Raw genomic sequence first — 19622 nt, forward strand, 5'->3', positions numbered from 1 at the left:
AACGCCAGAATTAAGTTTTTTTGGTCGCTACAACTTTGCAATAAAATGCAATAACGGGCGATCAAAATATCGGATCTACACCAAAATGGTATCAATAAAAACGTCAGCCCGGCACGCAAAAAAAAAGCCCTCACCTGGCACCAGATCCCGAAAAATGGAGAAGCTAAGGGTCTCGGATAATGGCGTCATTTTTTTTGGTTTTTTTAGCAAGCTTTGGATTTTTTTTTCACCACTTAAATAAAAAAGAACCTATACATGTTTGGTGTCTATGAACTCGTAACGACCGGGAAAATAATGATGGCAGGTCAGTTTTAGCAATCTGTGAACGTGGTAAAAAAAGGACCCAAAAAACAACTGTGGAATTGCATTTTTTTTGCAGTTTCACTGCACTTGGAATTTTTTTCCCATTTTCCAGCACACGATATGGTAAAACCAGTGATGGTGTTTAAAAGTACAACTCGTCTCGCAAAAAATAAGCCCTCACATGGCCATATTGAACGAAAATTAAAAAAGTTCTGGCTCTGGGAAGAAGGGGAGCAAAAAAGGAAAACACAAAAACAGAAAGACCCGTGGTCGTTAAGGGGTTAACATATTTCACAGGAAAGCACTTTCACTTTCATTTTTGAACATTTTATTGTGAGCCTGTAAAAGTGGCTTAATACCTCTGACCACGTTGTTGACAGCAGTGACCTGGGGGTCAGAAATGCTTCCAGGGGCGATCCCCATGCTGTCCCCATGTCATTTGAGCACTGTCACTATCGTTTTGGCCACTTTTTAGGCTTTCTACAGACTGCCGGGGGAACCGCCGCAAAAATGTTTGGGTCTCCCATAGACTAACATTGGGCTCGTTGCTCGGGTTGAGCACCCGAGTATCACAGTGAGCTCGGCCCGAGCTTCGAGCACCCGAGCATTTTAGTGCTCGCTCAACACTACTATCCATCAGTATCCTATTTCTATTGATTTGTTATTGACAAAAGAAACCTGCACACTTTTTACGTGTCCTGATGCATCCTATTTTAATGTTAAATTTGCATAACAGAAAAAAAAAGGTCCTTTTAAATTGGAGGCCAAAATGTGTGATGAATCCAGTCAAATTTTATTTTTTAAACTTTGAACCTTTATATCGAAAACAACATTGAGTCATATGGGAAGATTTAATAGGCAAAACAAGTTTAAAAAAGTTGAGAATATGGTATGCACAAAATGTATTATTATAATATATATATAATTATATAGTACTTATATTATATTTATGTATTATATGTATATATTACCGTATATTTATGTAATATTATACATTATTTACTATTATTCAGAGAATTTTGAAACAAGGGTCTAGAACAGGGGTGGGGAACCTCATGCCCGAGGGCCATTTACGACCCTCAATGGCCTTCTATCCGGCCCCCAGGCAGATTTCCGGGGACCGCAGTGCTTGTCTGACAGCTGTATTGTGAAGGTCCATTATTTTCTTCTTTCTCTGTGAGCACACGCACGCAGTGTTGACTACTGAACAATGAGGTGCATGCAGTGAAAGATTACGTCCTGACACCAGTGACAGCGTCAGAACATACTTTGTGGGCAGAGATAGTGCACAATTTGTACGGCCCCTGAAGGATGGTATAAATATCCAAATGGCCCTTGGCAGAAAAAAGATTCCCCAGCCCTGGTCTAGAACAAGGAGTATGGTTTTGTAGGATTTTTTTTAATGTGCAAAATACATATGTAGAGTACACTAGTCATGATATATAGCTAACAGGTTTACTTTCATTTTTATGAATTTGTCCTTTTGTGTAAGTTTTTGTGTGATGTAAAATAATGAACTCTATGACACTACTGATGAAGCTCCTCTTTTAAATGAGCTGAATCTTGGTAAATTTCCCCTGTACGTACAGTTCATACAAAGCGCCAGAACAATGTTCTGTGAATATTAAGTGATCTTTTTTCTAAATTTACAATACATAAAAAAAACAGTTACAAAGTTAGTATGGAGAAAAGAAAAAAACGCCTTTCGACTGACACATTTCTGACTATGTGGTCATTATTCATAGCCCATAGGAACATTTTGCTGCCATTTTGTATGAACTATAAGTGCTGGGAGTGGAAAGTGGCCGGGCACAAGCTGTACTAATGGAACTTTTTTACATTTCCCCAATGTCTGGTAAAATAACTTGGATGGAAATACCTTGTTGGTCCATAAATTATAATGGACTGATCTAATATATCTCTACTGAATCTGTATGTAGAAAAAGGATGTTGAGAGGGCACAGGCATGGAACAGCACTGTTATCGTCTAGAATAAATATGCCAAATGTCCGATTAGTAGTGTCTGTTTGCTTAAATACTAACAGTGTCGAGAACTAGGGTGCTAGGTCAAATATAGCTGCATATGCAGTGGTGTGAAAAAGTGTTTGCCGTCTTCCTGATTTCTTATTCTTTTGCATATTTGTCACACTTAAATGTTTCAGATCACAAAACAAATTTAAATATTAGACAAAGTAAACACAAAATGCTGTTTTTAAATGAAGGTCTTTATTATTAAGAGAAAAAGAAATCCAAACCTAAAGGGCCCTGTGTTAAAAAAGTAATTGCTTTCCCCCTTAAAACATAAATTAACTGTTGTATACCACATCTTTGGGAAGGTGAGTTCAATGTCCCTAGTCAAACACAAGCTTGATTACTGCCACATCTTTTCTCAATATAGAAATCACTTAAATACTACCTGCCTCACAAAGTGAAGTAGACCAAAAGATTCTCAAAAGCTAGGCATCATGCTATGGTCCAAAGAAATTCAGTAACAAATGACAAAGTAATTAAGAGCTATCAGTCTTGAAAAGCTATTTCTAAAACTTTGGGACTCCAGCAAACCATAATGAGAGCCATTATCCACAAAAGGCGAAAACATGGAACAGTGGCAAACCTTCCCAGGAGTGGCTGGCCAACCAAAATTACCCCAAGAGTGCAGCGACAACTCGTCCAAGAGGTCACAAAAGACCCCACGACAACATCCAAAGAACTGCAGGCCTCACTTGCCTCAGTTAAGGTCAGTGTTCATGACTCCACCATAAGAAAAAGACTGGGCAAAAATGGTATGCATGGCAGAGTTATAAGAGGAACACCACTGCTGAGCAAAAAGAACATAAAGGCTCGTCTCAGTTTTGCCAGAAAACATTTTGATGATCACCAAGACTTTTGGGAGAATACTCTATTGATTGACGAGACAAAAGTTGAACTTTTTGGAAGGTGTATGTCCCATTACATCTGGAGGTAGAAGTAACACATCATTTTAGAAAGGGAATATCATGCCAATAGTAAAAAATGGTGGTAGTGTGATGGTCTGGGGATGCTTTTCTGCTTCAGGACCTGGAAGACTTGCTGTGGTAAATGGAACTACGAATTCTGCTGTCTACCAAAAAATCCTGAAGGAGAATGTCCGGCTATCTGTTTGTGACCTCAAGCTTAAGTGCACTTGGGTTATGCAGCAGGACAATGATCCAAAACACACCAGCAAGTCCACCTCTGATTGGCTTAAGAGAAACAAAATTAAGACTTTGGAATAGCCAATTCAAGTCCTGACCTTAATCCAAATGAGATGCTGTGGTATGACCTTAAAAAGGCGGTTCGTACTCATAAACCCTCCAATGTGGCAGAATTACAACAATTTTGCAAAGATGAGTGGGCCAAAATTCCTCCAGAGCATTGTAAAAGACTCGTTGCCAGTTATCACAAATGCTTGATTGCAGTTGTTGTGATCTGAGACATTTAAGTGTGACAAACACAAAAGAATAAGAAATCAGGATTGGGGCAAACACTTTTTCACACCAATGTATATACAGTATATATATGTACTGTACTGCCATATTTGCAAAATATATACAGTATATATGTATATATATATATATGTGTATATATATATATATATACATATATAGATATATATATATATATATATATATATATATAGATATATATATAGATATATGTTAATGGGACGGTTGCAAACAACTTTATTAAATAATGGAAAGCAACCGAACCCGGGGTCCGCGATGCAGCCTGGTGGACTGCGGCCGAACACCTTCCGGGTGAGAAGGTAAAACAACCAACTTAAATAACAATCCCCTCCGTGTTACAGCACACCGGAACGGGAATAGGGATTCGCACTATCTCCGTTAACTGCACGAGAGATGTGTGATAAATAATGTATCTGTAGTCCTGTTGCAGCACAGGGACTGCACAGTTGGCGCTAGGATGCGTGTGTGACTCACGCTGGCGAATACGTGCTCCCAGCCGGCATGTTACCGGACTGAGGAGTATCTCTCCACGTGGCTTACAGGTGGTACCGGGAATAGGGTGTCTGAAGACTGCTCGGGGTGTAAGGCGACCCCTTTGTCAGAGCCAGACTGTCAGATGAAGCTACCTGCCTATTTCATCTAAGCCTGCCTATTTCCACTAAACCTGCCTGCCAGAAACTAAAGCACACGTGGAGCCCAAGAGACCAAGCGTCCACACAACACCATCACAGCTCAATGATCAGAGCGCACCGCCATGATTGTGGGCGGGCTTTTTAAAGATTAAGCCCTGCCCACCGTCGCACCATTGGTGACGTCACCCGCGACCAATCAGGCGGTGCCAGGTCACCGGATCAGCTGACTCCCAAACCACCAATCACGGTCCGCCATGTCACGGGCATGCTCAGTACAGAGAATCCTGGACTTTGGCTTTAGCAGCCCTGTCTCCCTCCGCAACCTATCCTTCATGTTGCTAGGAACAAAGACCCAAGAGACAACCTGTACATCTCATAGACCAGCTAGGCGTTGGGACCGATGACAATGCTGAGCAGCATCAGCCCCGGCTGGACCTGAATAGGAGACCACAGAAGGTTCTAGACCCATTTTGAAGCCAGCAAACGCCCGACGCCTATCAAATATATTTATATATACAGTATACAGTGGGTACAGAAAGTATTCAGACCCCTTTAAATTTTTCACTTTTTGTTTCATTGCAGCCATTTGGTAAATTCTAAAAAGTTCATTTTTTCTCATTATAGTACACTCTGCACCCCTTGACTGAAAAAAAACAGAAATGTTGAAATTTTTGCAAATTTATTAAAGAAGAAAAACTGAAATATCACATGGTCATAAGTATTCAGACCCTTTGCTCAGTATTGAGCTAGTACAGTCATTAGTCTTCTTGGGAATGATGCAACAAGTTTTTCACACCTGGATTTGGGGATCCTCTGCCATTCTTCCTTGCAGATCCTCTCCAGATCTGTCAGGTTGGATGGTGAACGTTGGTGGACAGCCATTTTCAGGTCTCTCCAGAGATGTTCAATTGGGTTTAGGTCAGGGCTCTGGTTGGGCCAGTCAAGAATGGTCACAGAGTTGTTCTGAAGCCACTCCTTTGTTATTTTAGCTGTGTGCTTAGGGTCATTGTCTTGATGGAAGGTGAACCTTCAGCCAAGTCTGAGGTCCAGAACACTCTGGAAGAGGTTTTCATCCAGGATATCTCTGTACTTGGCCACATTCATGTTTCCTTCAATTGCAACCAGTTGTCCTGTCCCTGCAGCTGAAAAACACCCCCATAGCATGATGTTGCCACCACCATGTTTCACTGTTGGGACTGTATTGGACAGGTGATGAGCAGTGCCTGGTTTTCTCCACACATACCGCTTAGAATTATCACCAAAAAGTTCTATCTTTGTCTCATCAGACCAGAGAATCTTATTTCTCATAGTCTGGGAGTCCTTCATGTGTTTTTGAGCAAATTCTATGCGGGCTTTCATATGTCTTGCACTGAGGAGAGGCTTCCGTCGGGCCACTCTGCCATAAAGGCTCGATTGGTGGAGGGCTGCAGTAATAGTTGACTTTGTGGAACTTTCTCCCATCTCCCTACTGCATCTTTAGAGCTCAGCCACAGTGATCTTGGGGTTCTTCTTTACCATCTTCTCCCACAATTGCTCAGTTTGGCTGGACAGCCAGGTCTAAGAAGTCTTCTGGTGGTCCCAAACTTCTTCCATTTAAGGATTATGGAGGCCACTGTGCTCTTAGGAACCTTAAGTAATGCAGAAATTCTTTTGTAACCTTGGCCAGATCTGTGTCTTGCCACAATTCTGTCTCTGAGCTCCTTGGGCAGTTCCTTTGAGCTCATGATTCTGACATGCACTGTGAGCTGTGAGGTCTTATATAGACAGGTGTGTGCCATTCCAAATCAAGTCCTATCAGTTTAATTAAACACAACTGGACTCCAATGAAGGAGTCAAACTATCTCAAGGAGGATCACAAGAAAATGGACAGCATGTGACTTAAATATGAGTGCCTGAGCAAAGGGTCTGAATACTTGTGACCATGTGATATTTCAGTTTTTCTTTTTTAATAAATTTGCAAAAATGTCTACATTTCTGTTTTTTTCCAGTCAAGATGGGGTGCAGAGTGTACTTTAATGAGAAAAAAAATTAACTTTTTAGAAAATACCAATACCTGGTTAAAAAACAACAGTATCACTGTGCTTGATTGGCCAGCAAACTCGCCTGACCTTAACCCCATAGAGAATCTATGGGGCATTGTCAAGAGGAAGATGAGAGACACCAGACCCAACAATGCAGATGAGCTGAAGGCTGCTATCAAAGCAACCTGGACTTCCACAGCACCTCCGCAGTGCCACAGGCTGATTGCCTCCATGCCACGCCGCACTAATGCAGTAATTGATGCAAAAGGAGCCCCGACCAAGTATTGAATGAATTTACTGAACATAAATTTCAGTAGGCCAACAATTCGGATTTTAAAAATTTTTTTCAAGCTGTTGTTATAAAGTATTTGTGACATGCAGAAGTAGTGCTTTTGGTTCAAAAGCATCCAGCAACTATTAGAAGTAACACAAGCACAGGAGACAGGAAGTGTTGTGCTCCAAAAGCATCCAGCAACTAGAGGAGTTAACACAGTCACAGAAGACAGGGAGTGTTTTAGCAGAGCCCCAGGGGGATTGTGGGGAAGTTGTTTACTGTCTGGCTAGAGCCGAAGAGAGAAGTGGTGTGTTATCTGTGTCTCACAGAAGACAAGGGAACAGAATTCAGGTCAGGAGGGAAGCTAAACACAGGTCAGATAGACTCCGTAAACTAACAGTGCAGAGTATTATAGGGCAGAAAGATAAGGACTGGAAGGAATTGTGTCACAAGGATCATCTCCCTCATCAACCCCCCCCCTCTATCTCCATGCAGGATAAAGAATGCTGTGCACTATGGTGTTCTTGTGAAGGAAAAACCTGTGGTTGCGTATACATAGAAGTGTGCTGCTAAGAGATCTAATCTGTGCTGAATTATGCTACTGAAGAGACTGTAATGCTGTGCTTTGTGAACAAACTACTGCATTGTTACTGGAGCCAGTTGCTCAAGAAACTCAGACTGTACTGTAATGAAGATTGTTGCTGTAATATCCCTGAATTGCACTGGTTGTGCTTCAGATTAAATTCCACTGTTAAACTATTGAAACAGACTCTTGTCAGATGTGTCTGGTCAGCAATTGAATCTATCGTGTGCCTGAGAGAAGCTGCAGCCTATGGTCGCCCTGAGTAACGGTTCACCTAGGATTCCAAAGAATTCATGAAACCCGTCTCACCGTCTCTGAACCTAGCGACATGCGTGTAACATATTCTAATTTACTGAGTTAATCACTTTTGTGTTTTCATTGGCTGTAAGTCATAATCATCAATATTAACAGAAATAAACACTTGAAATAGATCACTCTGTTTGTAATGACTCTATATAATATATATGAGTTTCACTTTTCATATTAAAGAACTGAAATAAATTAACTTTTTGATGATATTCTAATTTAGTGAGATGCACCTGAATGTATATATAAAACAATAACCATTATATTAAATGCCTGTTCCCATACCTCCCATCAACTAAGTCAGCTTATGTAAGAAAGAAAATACACTTACCAAGCAGTTGTATATCAGATATACCTTTCAATGACTCCACACAAGAATTCAATGTCTGGAGAACTGCAGCCTGGGAAAACGCTTGACTGTTTATCATGTATTTAGCAGCCTCTCTCATGGCCATAGCTGCATCTTCCAGTTTGCGATTTTTCACGTAAGAGTGACCTGCAAGTCTGAATGAATGTGCAGCAGAAGAAAGGTCACCAGTCATAACAAAACAGTACCCCAGCTTAATAAGGGCATCTGCAATACTCTTGAGTTTATCATAACCATACTCATTGATGGCCCTTTCATAAAACTTCACAGCTTTGCTATACTCTTTCATTTCATCATAAGCAGCGCCTATATTAAAAAACAGATCACCATCTCTTTCTTCCATTCCACTGATTCTGGATTTTATAAGACACTTTAAAGCTTTCTTGGGTTTTCCAACACAAATATAAGTGGCACCAAGATTGAATAAACAGGCTTTCTGAATTTTTTCTTCTGGTATCTTGGAAGAAAGTTTGAAGGCTTGTTTGAAGGTTCTCAGGGCTCCATTTATGTCATCATGATTTAATAAGTGGCTTCCATCTTTGCACAGTGACAGTATTTTTGACTGAATGGTATTTTGCTGCTGTGGACTTTTTGAAACCTTTAAGTCTGCCATGGTGTGTCAAAATCTGTTGGAAAAATATAAAATATCGTTAGATAAAAGGATCAGAATTATATTTTTAAAAGGTTGTCTTGAAAATGGCATGGTGACATTCTGCTTTTACTGGTGGATGCATAGTTGGTCTATGGCTATACTGGGTCAAATACATGGCCTACAAAGCAATACGAGCAAAACCAAGGTGAGACGATGTAGCATGCATTTCCTACTTGTTATCCAGTTCTTTCTAAGGATTATCTCTCAATTCATTTTTATGGGAGCTTCAACAATTACTGAGCTACAAGTGTACTCATTAATGTTTTGAGTTTCCATGAAAATTAATAGAGTCAACCACATGTGCGCAGCCAACATTCCATTCCAGTCAATGTGTGGGCCCAGTTCTCAAGATAGATGTGGATTATTTTTGACATTTATGGCCTATCCCCTTGATGGGAACTCCTATTTAAACCCATGATATTGAGAATTCTAGGGTAATTATACCAGTAACTATTATTCTTCAAAATCCTAGAGCCGATTATATAACCTTATAGTTATAACCTTTTTAGTGACGGCATACTAATCCATTTACTCTAGCCTAAATTACTACAAGAGAATCTACTCAAAAAACATCATTTTATTTCATAATCTTAGATTTACAGTTTGTGATATGTGTTCATTGCGTATTTTGGGAAGAAACACAGAGGTGACTTAACATTACTCATAAACCACATCTATTTTCCTCCTAACCTTACCAGCATTTAACAGCCACAGATGACATGGATCACATACTCAAGGCAAAAGTAATTTAGCGTCTTTGAAATAAAATGATAAATGGCGGAGGTGAGAAGACATCACAAGCTAGGCAGCTGGTTCAGTTTGCTATAATATTCTCTAGAAAAAGAGAATAACAGTTACCAAATGTGAGCTATGAGAGTTGGACAGTATGAGAAACATTTTAGTTACCAAAAACTTTTTTTTTTCAGAATTAACAACAAAATATTTGGTGGAAACTATTAGCTGAAAATTGGAAAAAGAAGTTTTAGCAAATAAATGAAATGGTGTCTTATTCTTTTAAAATTTGACCATTGGTAATGCCTCCTAAATAGTGTTGAGCATTCCGATACTGAAATATCGGGTATCGGCCGATATTCGCGGTATCGGAATTCCGATACTTAATTCCGATACTTTTACAATATCGAATACCGGAATCGGAAGTTCCCATAATGCCTGCGCTCTGCCGTTTCTCTGAAGGATGACAAGCTGGATGGCAGCGCTCAGCTGAGATCCAGCCTGTCATCAGAATGCCATCCCAGCATGGGAGAATTCTCCTGATTGTTCAAAAGCCGGCGCGCGGTAAAAAGCCGCCGGCTTTTAAACAATCACACAACCCCATACTGCTTCCCCGCAGGCTCCCACCCCGATCCTCCGCTCCCCTCGCCACCTCCCATCCCGATCGTAAGTTAGGACCGGGCGGGGAGCACAGCACCAAGGAGCGGGGAGCAAAGGACCCGGGCGGGGAAGCCGGCAGTGAAAAGACTTCACCGCCGGCTTTCCCGTTCTGTGCTGCGCTTTCCCGCCGGTTATTTCAAATGAACAGCTGCGGTATCAGGTGATGCTGATCAGCTGTTCATTTGAAGTAGCCGCGGTGCCCTCAGAGGGTTCATGTGAGTTCATGCTTGACTGCATTGCATGAACTCACATGAACTTTCCCACGGTCTCACAGGTCAGCCTCACCTCCCAGACCCGTCATGATTGGTGTGTGTGGGTGTCTGTGCGATGTGTGCGGGTGTGCGCGGTGTCTGTGCGATGTCTGCGGGTGTGTGCGGTGTCTGTGCGATGTGTGCGGGCGTGCGCGGTGCCTGTGCGATGTCTGCGGGTGTGCACGGTGTCTGTGTGATGTGTGCGGGTGTGTGCGTGCAGGCAGACATAGGCCGATGTGACACTACTACTCCCATCGGCCTATGTCTGTCCCCCGTCCACTCGTGCCAGCAGGATCAGCTCGATGGGAGCAGTAGTTCCCATCAGCCTGATCCTGCTATATAAATTGCCGTACTGTGTCCCCAATAAATGTTAAATACATGTCATTGGTGGCCAGTGGTTACCTACAATAAATTAGTTCATACATTACCTGTCCCCGCTGATCGCCACCTAAAATAAAGTAAAAAATAAAAAACTACACCTATACTCACCTAGACACCTAATTCCCCGAAGCCATCGATCTCCTGTAATAAAATATAAAATAATAAACCACAACCTTATCCTTACCCCTCCGTAGTAGTCCACGAGTGTCCCACGATGATCTCCAGTTTAGAGCAGCCACATAGAATGTGACCGCTCTGAACCGCTGCCGCCGCTAGAATGATGGGGCCGTAAAGCAGCCCCGTCATTGCATAAGCGGGTTCACCGGAGTTCAGGCAGCGCTGCTCCGGTCAGCTCCTTTACGGCCCTGCTGTATCGTGCGCTGACTGAATGCACTCCGGTGACCTCAGTCAGTGGCTCCCGCTGCCGGGAGCGGATGTGTTCCCGGCAGTGTGAGCTTACAGCGGCCATGCACAGCTGTCACCATCTCCAGATGTGACAGCTGTGCATGGGAGATCAGCGCAGGAACGTGGACAGGTAACTATTTTTTTTTAGTAAACTAAGAATTAAATAAAATGGTGTGTTTTATTTCAAATAAATTATTTTTTTCTGGGTGTAGTGTGTTTTTTCTTTTTAACACTTTGTAGGTTAGTAATGGGGGTGTCTTATAGACGCCCATCATTACTAACCTGGGCTTCATGGCAGCTGGCGCTGACATGAACCCCACCACTATTACCCCCTGCCACCGCACCAGGGCAGCGTGGAAGAGCGAGGCTAAGTGCCAGAGTTGGTGCATCCTATGGATGCGCCATTTCTGGGGCGGCTGACGGCTGGTGTTTCTAGCCTGGGAGGGGGCCAATATTCATGGCACCCTTCCTGGGCTATTAATATCAGCCCCCAGCTGTCTGCCTAGCCTTTGCTAGCTATTAAAATAGGGGGGACCCCACGTCATTTTTTTGGGGGGGTCCCCCATTTTAATAGCTAGTAAAGGCTAGGTATTCAGCTGGGGGCTGATATTAGTAGTCTGGGAAGCTCCGTGGGTATTACCCCCTTCCCAGGCTTCAAACATCTTCCCCAGCCGTCTGCTTAACCTCCGCTAGAGACTAAAATTATGGGGGATCCCACGCCAATTTTTTTTTTAAATAAATCCTTTATTTTAACACTAAATGACATTTGAGGAGTTAATAAAGATGCAGTCCCTAAATTATTATTTATTTTTTAATTAATTTTTCCCAAAAATTTTGACGTGGGCTTTGCTATATTTTTGTATGCCAGCCAGGTACAGCATCCAGCTTCTATGAACGCGCCATTTTCCGGGGTGGCTGCGGACTGCAATTTGCAGCGGGGGGGGGGGGGGCAGAAAGCTTGGGTCTCCCTGCGCTGCAGATTCCAGCCCCCAGCTGCCTAGTTGTACCTGGCTGGACACAAATATAGTGCAAAGCCCCACGTCAATTTTTTTTTAATTATTTCAGGAAATTCATGAAATAATTAAAAAAAAATTGATGTGGGGCTGCGTCCTATATTTGTGTCCAGCCAGGTACAGCAGGCAGGAACGGGCTGCCCCTAACGACCAGCTGCCTATTTGTACCTGGCCGGACACAACAATATAGGGAAGCCCTTTTTTTAAAAAATTATTTCATGAAATAATTAAAAAAAAATTGACGTGGCGCTTCGCACTATATTTGTGTCCAGCCAGGTACAGCAGGCAGGAACGGGCTGCCCCGAACCACCAGCTGCCTATTTGTACCTGGCCGGACACAACAATATAGGGAAGCCCTTTTTTTAAAAAATTATTTCATGAAATAATTTAAAAAAAAATACGTGGGGCTTCGCCTTATTTTTGTGTCCAGCCAGGTACAGCAGGCAGGAACGGGCTGCCCCCAACCACCAGCTGCCTATTTGTACCTGGCCGGACACAACAATATAGGGAAGGCCTTTTTTTCTTAATTATTTCATGAATTTCATGAAATAATTAAAAAAAAAAATACGTGGGGCTTCGCCCTATTTTTGTGTCCAGCCAGGTACAACTAGGCAGCTGGGGGCTGGTTCTGCAGCGCAGGGAGGCCCAAGCTTTCTGGGCCCCACCCGCTGCAAATTGCAGTCCGCAGCCGCCCCGGAAAATGGCGCGTTCATAGAAGCGCCATCTTCTGGCGCTGTACCCAACTCATCCAGGGCCCTGGTGCGGTGGCTCACTGGGTAATAAAGGGGTTAAGGCCAGCTTGGCATTATCAGCTGGCCCTAAGCCAGAAATTCATGGGGTCACGCCAATATTAGACATGACCACCATGAATTTCTAGTAAAGTATTTTAAAAAAACACAACACCCATAATAAAGTCCTTTAATTGAAATAAACACACAATTCTTTATTGTTCTAAATTAAACTATACTTACCATCACGCCCATTCCAGCTGAAGCCAACGATCTCCTGCAATAAAAGAAAAATAATAAATCAACCTCATCCTTACCTTCCCATGGATCCCACGACAGCTTCAGCTCTGCTACATCGAGATGACAGGCTGGACCGCAGCAGAACGCTGCCATCCAGCCTGTCATCCCGCAGACACTGAGAAGCGCAGGCATGCTTGCGCTCCTCAGTGTTTCTCTGTGACGGCATAAAGATGAGACGAGTTCATGTCCAATGAACTCAGCTCACCTCATGCACGTCACTGACAGCGTGGGAAAATTCTCCTGCACTCAGCGCTTCAGCGTGAGAATTCTCCCACGCTGTCAGTGACGTACATGAAGTGAGCTGAGTTCATTGGACATGAGCTCACCTCATGCACGTCACTGACAGCGTGGGGAAATTCTCACGCTGAAGCGCTGAGTGCAGGAGAATTTTCCCACGCTGTCAGTGACGTGCATGAGGTGAGGTCATGTCCAATGAACTCGGCTCACCTCATGCACGTCACTGACAGTGTGGGAAAATTCTCCTGCACTCAGCGCTTCAGCGTGAGAATTTCCCCATGCTGTCAGTGACGTGCATGAGGTGAGCTCATGTCCAATGAACTCAGCTCACTTTATGTACGTCACTGACAGCGTGGGAGAATTCTCCTGCACTCAGCGCTTCAGCGTGAGAATTCTCCCACGCTGTCAGTGACGTGCATGAGGTGAGCCGAGTTCATTGTCGGCTCATCTGGATGCCGTCACAGAGAGACACTGAGGAGCGCAAGCATGCCTGCGCTTCTCAGTGTCTGCGGGATGACAGGCTGGATGACAGCGTTCTGCTGCGGTCCAGCCTGTCATCTCGATGTAGCAGAGCTGGAGCCGTCGTGGGAACCATGGAAAGGTAAGGATGAGGTTGCTTTATTATTTTTCTTTTATTGCAGGAGATCGTTGGCTTCAGCTGGAATGGGCGTGACGGTAAGTATGGTTTAATTTAGAACAATAAAGAATTGTGTGTTTATTTCAATTAAAGGACTTTATTCTGGGTGTTTGTGTTTTTTTTTTAACTTTCACTATGGGGTTAGTAATGGGGGTGTCTTATAGACGCCTCTCCATTACTAACCTGGGCTTGATGTCAGCTGGCATTATAAGCTGACATCAACCCCAGCCCTATTACCCCACTGCCACCGCTACAGGGCAGTGGGAAGAGCGAGGCTAAGTGCCAGAATTGGGGCATCCTATGGATGCGCCATTTCTGGGGCGGCTGACGGCTGGTTTTTCTAGCCTGGGAGGGGGCCAATATTCATGGCTCCCTTCCTGGGCTATTAATATCAGCCCCCAGCTGTCTGCCTAGCCTTTGCTAGCTATTAAAATAGGGGGGACCCCACGTCATTTTTTTAGGGGGGTCCCCCATTTTAATAGCTAGTAAAGGCTAGGTATTCAGCTGGGGGCTGATATTAGTAGCCTGGGAAGCTCCGTGGGTATTACCCCCTTCCCAGGCTTCAAACATCTGCCCCAGCTGTCTGCTTAACCTCCGCTAGAGACTAAAATTAAGGGGAACCCCACGCCAATTTTTTTTAAAATAAATCCTTTATTTTAACACTAAATGCCAAGTACAGTAATCAACACTGTCACTGTACTTCATATATATGTGACTGACCTGTTTCTATCTATCTAATCTATGTATGATTCTCTATTCCTTCTATTCTAAATTGTCGGGTACAGATGCAGAATTGCCGGCCGGCTTTCTTAAAGAGACGGTGCATGAAAACATTATTATTTTTTTATATAAATCCTTTACACTAAATGACAAGTACAGTAAGCAACACTGTCACTGTACTTCATATATATGTGACTGACATGTTTCTATCTATCTAATCTATGTGTGAAGCTCTATTCTTTCTGTTGTAAATTGTCGGGTACCGGTGTATGCCGCTGATGAATTGCCGGCTTTTCGCATACATTCTACATTATTCTTAGTTGTTTTACTTCATGTAGAATTAACCTACAAGGAAAGAAAGGGTTTATTTTCATTCCGATATTAGTGTCCCATTGACTTGCATTGGTTTCCGGTATCGGAATCGGCGATATCCGATACTTTTTGAGTATCGGTCCGATCCAATCCAATACGATATTTCCTGATATCGGAAGGTATCGCTCAACACTACTCCTAAACATATCAGAATATCAAAATTTGGCTAAATAGTGTATGTATTTAAAGGAAACCTGTCACCATGTTTTTCCCATATTAAGTAGGGTCACAACCATTAATGCCTTTTTTACAGCATACTAAAATGCTGTAAAAAAGTCCTCAATCCAGCCTGCAGATCATAAAAAATAGCTTTTAGTGTATTTACAGATGGGGCAGTCGGGTCCAATGGGCGCCTCTGGTCTTGATCTGGCACCGCCTCTCTTCTTATGGTTGACGTCCACTTTCATTGCTTCATGTGGACGACGTGTACTACGTCATCCACACAGTGGCCTCCATCGTGCTCCTGTGCAGGCGCACTTCTTTCTGTGCTGCCGATGGCAGAGCAAAGCACTGTAGTGTGCATGCGCTGGGAAACGCCAAAGAGTGCCGATGACCCAGAAGTAAAGCCGCTGAATGTGCACTACAATACTTTGGTGCTATGTAAAACTCACCAAAACTTATATATTACTATGATATCAATTGATCAAAGCGTTTATGCCACAAAAGTGGCGTGAGGTTTGAAAAGGGGTGACATTTATTTGCAACGAGGGGCTGCGCAAAAGTTTTGAGACTTCTGGTGGTTTCACGCCACTTTGGATCAGCTCCGCAGGAATGGGTAGAGCTGGGGAGGAGCCTGGGAGGCGTTTTCTACACCAGAAATGCTGCTCTACTCTCTGACTGGAGTATCATTTCTGATGCATTGCACAAAGGCACACTTACTAGAGGCAAAAATTATTTAAGTGGTGTGCACCTCATAATGAATTCAGCGCCATGTACTCTGTCAAAACTGGCATAGAGCGAGCTGGATGAATAGGCCTCTATTTGAATTTAACTTAGCTAAGTCATCTATTTTTGTTGCTAGAGATTTGTCCAAGCTCATTAAAAAGAATGGCTCTGAAGGGAAAATTTAGGAATATTGTTGTCACGTAGCCAAAAGGAGATTTTCTGCAAAGACCAGTATCTGCTATGGAAAACTCAGCTTTACCATATAATATACGATGTTCACATCATGGTTATCAGTGATGAGCGAATGTGCTCGCCACTGCTTGGTACTCGCCCGAGCATCTCACTGCTCGAGATGCTCGGCGCTCTGTGAGTGTTTCCTGGTTGCTCGGGTGGGAGTTCGGGTCCCCACCCTGCATGTCTGGTGCTCTTTAGAGAGCCAATGAACATGCATGGATTGCCTGCCACACACTGTAATGCCGTAGCCATGTTGGTTGTAACATTACAGTGATTGGCTGGCCGCACAACGTCATCAGGTCTATATAAGACCTGGCGCCGCCATGCTCATCACAGTCTACCCCGGAAACAGGCAGTGTAGGGAGAGATGCTGCTGAGCTAGGGAGAGATTTGCTTGTTTATTAGTTAGTGTAGGTATACCACAACATATATATATCCATCTGAACTAACAGTCCTTCTGAGAACTAATCCAACTGTATCTATTCAGTGGTGACAGCAGGAGTTAGGCAGGCAGGCAGTGTATGTGGCAGACTACAGTGCATATAGCAAGAGGGTCCATTGAACATCCCATTAGTCTAGGTATTCCATAACATATACAGTACAGACCAAAAGTTTGGACACACCTTCTCATTTAAAGATTTTTCTGTATTTTCATGACTTTGAAAATTGTACATTCACACTGAAGGCATCAAAACTATGAATTAACACATGTGGAATTATATACTTACCAAAAAAGTGTGAAACAACTGAAAATATGTCTTATATTCTTGGTTCTTCAAAGTAGCCACCTTTTGCTTTGATGACTGCTTTGCACACTCTTGGCATTCTCTTGATGAGCTTCAAGAGGTAGTCACCGGAAATGGTTTTCACTTCACAGGTGTGCCCTGTCAGGTTTAATAAGTGGGATTTCGTGCCTTATAAATGGGGTTGGGACCATCAGTTGTGTTGTGCAGAAGTCAGGTGGATACACAGCTGATAGTCCTACTGAATAGACTGTTAGAATTTGTATTATGGCAAGAAAAAAGCAGCTAAGTAAAGAAAAACGAGTGGCCATCATTACTTTAAGAAATGAAGGTCAGTCAGTCCGAAAAATTGGGAAAACTTTGAAAGTGTCCCCAAATGCAGTTGCAAAAACCATCAAGCGCTACAAAGAAATTGGCTCACATGAGGACCGTCCCAGGAAAGGAAGACCAAGAGTCACCTCTGCTTCTGAGGATAAGTTTATCCGAGTCACCAGCCTCAGAAATCGCAGGTTAACAGCAGCTCAGATTAGAGACCAGGTCAATGCCACACAGAGTTCTAGCAGCAGACACATCTCTACAACAACTGTTAAGAGGAGACTTTGTGCAGTAGGCCTTCATGGTAAAATATCAGCTAGGAAACCACTGCTAAGGACAGGCAGCAAGCAGAAGAGACTTGTTTGGGCTAAAGAACACAAGGAATGGACATTAGACCAGTGGAAATCTGTGCTTTGGTCTGATGAGTGCAAATTTGAGATCTTTGGTTCCAACCACCGTGTCTTTGTGTGACGCAGAAAAGTTGAATGGATGGACTCTACATGCCTGGTTCCCACCGTGAAGCATGGAGGAGGAGGTGTGATGGTGTGGGGGTGCTTTGCTGGTGACACTGTTGAGGATTTTTTCAAAATTGAAGGCATACTGAACCAGCATGGCTACCACAGCATCTTGCAGCGGCATGCTATTCCATCCGGTTTGCGTTTAATTGGACCATCATTTATTTTTCAACAGGACAATGACCCCAAACACACCTCCAGGCTGTGTAAGGGCTATTTGACCAAGAGGGTGAGTGATGGGGTGCTATGCCAGATGACCTGGCCTCCACAGTCACCAGACCTGAACCCAATCGAGATGGTTTGGGGTGAGCTGGACCACAGAGTGAAGGCAAAAGGGCCAACAAGTGCTAAGCATCTCTGGGAACTCCTTCAAGATTGTTGGAAGACCATTTCCGGTGACTACCTCTTGAAGCTCATCAAAAGAATGCCAAGAGTGTGCAAAGCAGTCATCAAAGCAAATGGTGGCTATTTTGAAGAACCTAGAATATAAGACATATTTTCAGTTGTTTCACACTTTTTTTGTTAAGTATATAATTCCACATGTGTTAATTCATAGTTTTGATGCCTTCAGTGTGAATGTACAATTTTCATAGTCATGAAAATACAGAAAAATCTTTAAATGAGAAGCTGTGTCCAAACTTTTGGTCTGTACTGTACATACTGTATATACATATATCAGAGCTAGGCAGGCAGGCAGTATATGTGGCAGACTGTAGTGCATACAGCACAAGAGGCTCCATTCCAGTTCTGTCTGCTGCTGCTGCTGTTATAGATATTTCTAGAAATAGCCCCATGTATCAGGGGCTAGGTATAATTTTTTTTATCTTAATCCTGATTATTTGCTTAAAAAGCAATTCAGAGAACACCATTTTTCTGCTCCATTTGCTTGTTGCTACTGCAGAATACAGCTAGATCCTTTCCATATTGCAGTGATAAAAATCCAGAAATTTGTAGTGAACGTGGAAAATATTGGCCTCTATTTAAATTTTGTTGCAGTGTGTTAGTGAAGTTATTGACACAAGGTCGCTGTGAAAAATAGTAACCTACAGGCCAGCTATGTAAAACTGTGGTTTTCCGTCACACGTATCACATATAAGTGTGCTCCAAATTCAGTCATTTCTGGCCTCCATTTAAATGTTGCTGCAGTGTGTCAGTGAAGTTATTGACACGAGGTAGCTGTGAAAAATAGTAACCTACAGGTCAGCTGTTTAAAACTGTGGTTTTCCGTCACATGTATCACATATCACTGCGGTTCAAATCCAGCCATTTGAAGTGAACGTGGAAAATAATGTCCTCCATTTAAAATGGGCAAGACGCGTGGCAAGGGCCGGGGAAGTGGACGTGATCGTGATGGTGCATGCAGAGGACGAGGCCGTGGGCAAGCTGAAATTTTGCCACAATAAACACCCACATCTTGTTGCTCGACCTTCCTGTCCCAATTAATAGGAGACCACAGCACACCACTTCTGAACACAGAGCAGTGTGAAAAGGTTATTGGTAAGATAGCAGATAATGCTTCTAGTCACTTAGCCACCACCACCCTGTCTTCCACACGGTCAAGTCTCAGTAGCCGTGAGTATGGACTGCATATTCCTCACCCTGATCCTCCTTCCTCCCACTATGCCGAGAGCCCGGAGACAACTGATCCCACACTTGGACACTCCAAAGAGCTATTCACTTTTCCATTTATATATTCGGGCCTCTAGCCCAGTCCACTTGAAGCGGGGCAAGAGGAGATCGCAAGTAGCGATGCCCAAATATTTGAGCAGCCATGGTCACAACAAAGGCGACGGTGGAAAACTATCACAAGAGGTGGATGATGATGAGACACAATTGCCAGAAGGTCAGGAGGAGGACCAGGGTGCGGAAGT

At 43.2% G+C, this 19622-nt stretch overlaps 1 protein-coding gene across 5 annotated transcripts in view; it reads right to left on the reverse strand.

Annotated features, from left to right (window-relative positions):
- LOC141166361 (tetratricopeptide repeat protein 24-like) overlaps positions 1 to 19622 on the reverse strand; it is a 286609-nt gene that overhangs the window by 102082 nt on the left and 164905 nt on the right. For 4 of the 5 annotated variants that reach the window (XM_073652970.1, XM_073652972.1, XM_073652971.1 and 1 more), the window contains exon 2: positions 7936 to 8597. In XM_073652970.1, coding sequence (XP_073509071.1) covers positions 7936 to 8584 — 649 coding nt within the window. In that variant the 5' untranslated portion in view covers positions 8585 to 8597. Of the gene's footprint in view, positions 1 to 7935; positions 8598 to 9318; positions 9458 to 19622 lie in introns of all 5 variants that reach the window. The other variant, XM_073652969.1, reaches the window with a different exon arrangement.

This window comes from Phyllobates terribilis, unplaced genomic scaffold (genome assembly GCF_046119375.1).
Source record: "Phyllobates terribilis strain yellow unplaced genomic scaffold, ASM4611937v1 Scaffold_11__3_contigs__length_659146591, whole genome shotgun sequence".
Lineage (NCBI taxonomy): Eukaryota > Metazoa > Chordata > Amphibia > Anura > Dendrobatidae > Phyllobates > Phyllobates terribilis.